Below are 5019 nucleotides of genomic sequence, written 5' to 3'. Positions count from 1 at the left end.
ACAAAACCAAGTTCAAACAATCAGTTTAAATGGGGGAAAAAGCACAAATTTAAACTATAGATGTACCATCATCTATTCAACCATTAAAAAAAAAGAAGAAGAAAAGACTGGTAAAAAACAAACAAAAAAAACCAAACAAAACTTGTAAACCTGCCTGACTTTCATGTCATTGAATTCAATAGACAGTGGGTCAACTCTAACACACTTTCCAGCCGTGGTGCGAATTTACTGCAAGTCAAACACTAGGTATATTTTCTCTCGTGGTAGTGTGAATGTACTTTACCACACGTTTCAGTTCACTCCTTTTATTGATAGTCAAACACTGAAAAGATAAAGATTCAGAATTCATCACTACAAATCACGTGATTTATTTTACAAGACAGTCTGTCTTTACATAATAAACTCATATCAAAAAAAAAAAAAAATCATTCCTGTCCACAGAAATTCTTCATTCATATTTGGAATCTCAGTTTGATGTTTAGGACAAAATAAGACCAACTATTTTGGGTCTTTCACACTTGAACACTGGGGGTCTCCCATATTTCATCATCATACATATTTGAGATACATGTGATCCCATCCTTCGAGGACACATCCGGATGGTTTACATCACTGGCTGTTGTCTCCTCAGTATTTGGGATGAAATCACCTGTATAATCACCAACACTTCCTAAAGACTCCACAGTAGGTTCATTAGGTTCTCGTGTAGACCCTTGGTGATTCAGTATACAAGGAGCTTGCTTAACTGCAGAAACTTCACTAGTAACTAAACCCTCCGTACTGCCAAGATCCAGGACTGCTGAATGTCCCTCACTACTAATCAAGAAGGCAAACGGGGACGCAACTTGGATTTTCTCTGATGATTCTTCCCATCTTCCTTCATGCTCTCCGTTTGTAACAACTGCTGTGCCCTTGTTTCCAGTTTTCTCCTGGTTGTGACATCTGCTCTCCAGCCCAAAGAAGTGGTTTCTGACAATGTAGCGTACACACTGCAGGAGGACATTCCTCTCGTGTCGGATATCTGGAGCCAGTAACTAAACAAAGAGACAAACAAGAGTTGGACTAAATAACACATCTAAATAGTATAGCTTTAAACAGCGTGTCCTTTTATACTAAATCAAAATCATATAAATACACACGCATAGTGTCAAATGACTTCCATACCATCTCAAGCAAAGTGGGGCGATGTGACTGTGGTAGTCTTCCTCGTCCCGCTCTTTCCCCTTTGCTGTTGGGCATGTGAAGTCTGGAATCTGTCTGAACTGTTTTCTGTCTCTCTGCATTCTGTAAAAAAGCCCCTCTACCCCTGGCAGGTGCCCTCTCCTGAGGGTTGGGTGGTATTAAGTTTAGAAGGTTCTGGTTCTCTTGCACCAGCTCCTTACCTCTCTGAATGGGTGTGGCTAAAACGCAAAAGCACAAGCGTTAGTAGAAACACTGGACATAAGTTACACTTTGTTATATATCCATCCATCCATTCGCGTCCGCTTATCCTTTTCATGGTCGCGGGGGGCGCTGGAGCCTATCCCAGCTGTCATAGGGCGAGAGGCGGGGGACACCCTGGACAGGTCGCCAGTCTGTCGCAGGGCCAACACAGAGACAGACAACCATTCGCACTCACATTCACACCTAGTGACAATTTGGATTAACCAATTAACCTATCCCCACTAAGCTTTGTTATAAACTACATAATAAAACCAAACAACAACAGAGCTACTCCGAGATAAAATTAAAGTACATGTTTAATGTTGAATCTGATGAAAACTAGGGCAAGTTATTGTGACTCAGGACACACACACACACACACACACACACACACACACACACACACACACACACACACACACACACACACACACACACACACACACACACACACACACATATCTGTATTGAACTGTTCGATACAGTGCCTTCAGTTCAGTACGCATATGTATGGAACGATACAAAATTTTTAATTTATTTGATCAAATATTCTTCTGACGATGCCGTCTGTGTTGAGGGCTCAGTGGATCTGCATTTGATTACTCCGTCTAGGGTGCATTGTCGGGCGCAGATCAACTGAGTGCTGCCCATATGCATTCAGACAAGTTTGCATGGCAACTCCTCAACGCTACCCAAAACTGAACCTCATCCACAGTCATTCAGATCTGGCGTTTGGAACCATTTTGGTTTTCATGTGAAGTATGACCCTACTTAAGCCTGTTGTGGAAAAAAGTACAACAGTATGTCGGATGTAACAAGCAATGCTCAATTACATCGGTCGGAACGCAACAAATATGATTACACATTTACGCCGACATCACACTAGTGCAAAGACAAGTGGAAGCAGACAAAAACAACACCAACAACAACACCAAGCACGCATGCTACAAACGGCGAGTCATTTAGACAGCCGTTAGAACATGATTCTAAGAGGGCAAAGGGGATAGACAGGGCAATTGCTACTTTTAATGCTGTCTACAAAATTGCTTTTCTTTTGGAAAGAGCCATTTCTCTGTAATAAACTCTTTTCCACAGATGAGTGATTTCGCCATCAGATGCAAAAAATAATATAATAACAAAATAAATGTATCGAAAAAAATATCTAACCGTGACACCCAATGTTCCCTCTAATCTGCGTGTGCGCAATTGTGCACTACTGGCATGGCCTTTGCGCACAAAAACTCTGCGTTGCAGACAAAAAACCCCCCCAAAAAAAACAACCTGATTGGAAATTAAAATGGAAACTTTAACAATTCTGTTTTGCAGTGTTAGTCAGTAAGTGGCTGGCTGCGCCTGTATCAATGCCACCTTATCCCATAGTCCAGCCAATCACGCGATTACATTTGTATTTACGCAGCTTTTTTTTTTTTTTTTTTTTAATTCTAAACAATTGAACAGCAAACATACATAGTAATGTAGGTTATAGAAAGGGTATGAAAAATTTCACAGTTTGCAGTATCTTTTACAAGTCATGAATACAAATACACACAAATACAAGTACGTAAACAAAAAAGTATACCTTAGAAGAAAACAAACAAACAAACAAAATAACTGATTAGAAAAAAACATAGTTCTTGTGTTTTACATGCTTTGGAGTTAGTGCTGTTCTTTAGATTCTCTAGATAATTGGAAAACAGGGTTTTAAAAGCAAATATGTTTGGGCGCTGTTGAGAAAATTTTGTATGTGAAATTTGGCAAAAATAATCAGAAGATTGATAATATATGTTTTTCCTGGAGTTATTTTATCAGTATGTGAGAGGCCAAATAGAATATGTTGAAACTTCAGTTTACATGAGGGATCAATTTTGGTGTTTATAAAATTAATTGATAATTGACAATTATCATTCAGTAATTGACTAACAAGTAAAATTTTCCTATCCACCCATTTCTGAATATATATTGATTTGTTCTTAAATTTAATATCCTGATTATTCCAAATGAGATCTTTATGGGGAGAAAGGTTGTGAGAGTATATCATTAACCAAGAGATAGGAGTTGAATGAAAGTTGGAGAGTTTAATCGGTAATTTAGAGATATTGTAATTGCATTTTAGCAGAAAGTGCATTCCTCCAAGTGAGTTAAAGATATGGTTGGTAATAAAATTCCAAATTGAAATGGGATTTTTAAAAAAGAGTTTGATCCATTTGATTTTAAAAGACACATTTAAGGAAGTGAAATCTAAAGAATTTAGGCCACCAGAACACAACTTGTTTATCATTACATTTTTTTAATATAATGTATTCTCTTTTTCCAAATGAAGTTAAATAATATTTTATCAATTTTTGTGCATAATTCTTTTGAAACATCAGGTACCATATCTGCATATATAAGTCTGGAGAGGCCTTCAACTTTGGCTGTCTAACGATCTTCCAGTAATGGATAAATCTCTTTGAAGCCAAAGATGAAATCTTTGTTGTATTGCAGTTATAAGAGGGTCGAAATTTTCAGATAATCTAGCATCTTAGTCTTTTTGAATGGTAATACCAAGACATTTAACCTTATTTTTAACAGGAACACCTGATACAATTGTATCTGTGCAGAATTTAACAGGGAGAAGTTCACATTTTGTAATGTTGAGTGGTCTTAAACCAGAGGCTATTGAGAAATTATTGAGAACTTTGAGAGCTTCATCAACTTAATATTTATCCTTTAAAAAAAAAAAAGTGTTGTGTCATCTGCTAGTTGAGTAATAGATAATGTTCTGCCAGCAACAGAGAGACCCATTACACTGCTGTTCTTAAAATGAATACAGAGTAACTGCATAGGAAGAAGGAAAAGATATGCAGAAAATGGACAACCTTGACAGATCCCACGGTTATTATCAAATCTTTGATATGTTTGATTATATGCAGATGCAAATAGCTCAAAGTTTGAATTGATTTTTTAAACATATTTCCAAAACCAAAAATATCAAGTGCTCTGAACATGAATTCATGTTCAATGGAGTCGAAAGCTTTATAAAAATCAAAAAAAAAAAAAAAAAAGAAAGGAAAAAAAGAAAAGAAACTATTATCTGTGATTAAATCTGAATGATCCAAAATATCAATTACCAGTCTTATATTGTTAGTTATATGTCTGCCAGTCATAAAACCAGACTGTTTCATCAATTAAGTGCACATTTTAATTTTTTAGCTAAACACATAGCAATTATTTTATAATCATTATTCAGGAGTGAAATAGGTCTCCAATTTTCTATCAAAAGGGCGTCTTTATGAGGTTTAGGAATCAAAGTAATCAGTCCCTGAGTCAAGGAAGGAGGGAGCTTTCCATTATCAATGCTTTCAATAAGTCCTTTGAAAATAATTTGTAAAATTCAGAAGTCAAACCGTCATTCCCTGGGTTTCATTTTATTAATAGCACCTTCAATATTGTTACAGGAAAAATGATTCTATGTTTCTTTACCTTCTTTTAAATGTACAAAGATGCCTTTTTCACTGCCCTTTGTCTATGGTTAGATTAGTTTAGAATTATCCTTTTAGACTTTCCCAGCAAAGACATATTGTTTTGGGACATATTGTTTTAGATTGTTTTATCTCT

The 5019-nt window shown here is 36.4% G+C and overlaps 1 protein-coding gene across 1 annotated transcript; it reads right to left on the bottom strand.

Moving 5' to 3' along the window:
* Positions 1 to 289: 289 nt before the first annotated feature.
* LOC121813661 (nuclear fragile X mental retardation-interacting protein 1-like) lies at positions 290 to 1400 on the bottom strand (the record flags this gene model as incomplete). Its single annotated transcript, XM_042217547.1, is given in 2 exon segments — positions 290 to 1034; positions 1165 to 1400. Coding segments are annotated over 2 exon segments (758 nt in total), but the record flags the coding sequence as incomplete, so codon positions are not given.
* Positions 1401 to 5019: the final 3619 nt, after the last annotated feature.

Source organism: Haplochromis burtoni, unplaced genomic scaffold (assembly GCF_018398535.1).
Source record: "Haplochromis burtoni strain Fernald_Lab_line unplaced genomic scaffold, NCSU_Asbu1 Contig_2184, whole genome shotgun sequence".
Classification (NCBI taxonomy): domain Eukaryota; kingdom Metazoa; phylum Chordata; class Actinopteri; order Cichliformes; family Cichlidae; genus Haplochromis; species Haplochromis burtoni.
Note: the sequence above shows the minus strand (reverse complement) of the source record. Positions and strands in the feature narration are given on the sequence as shown.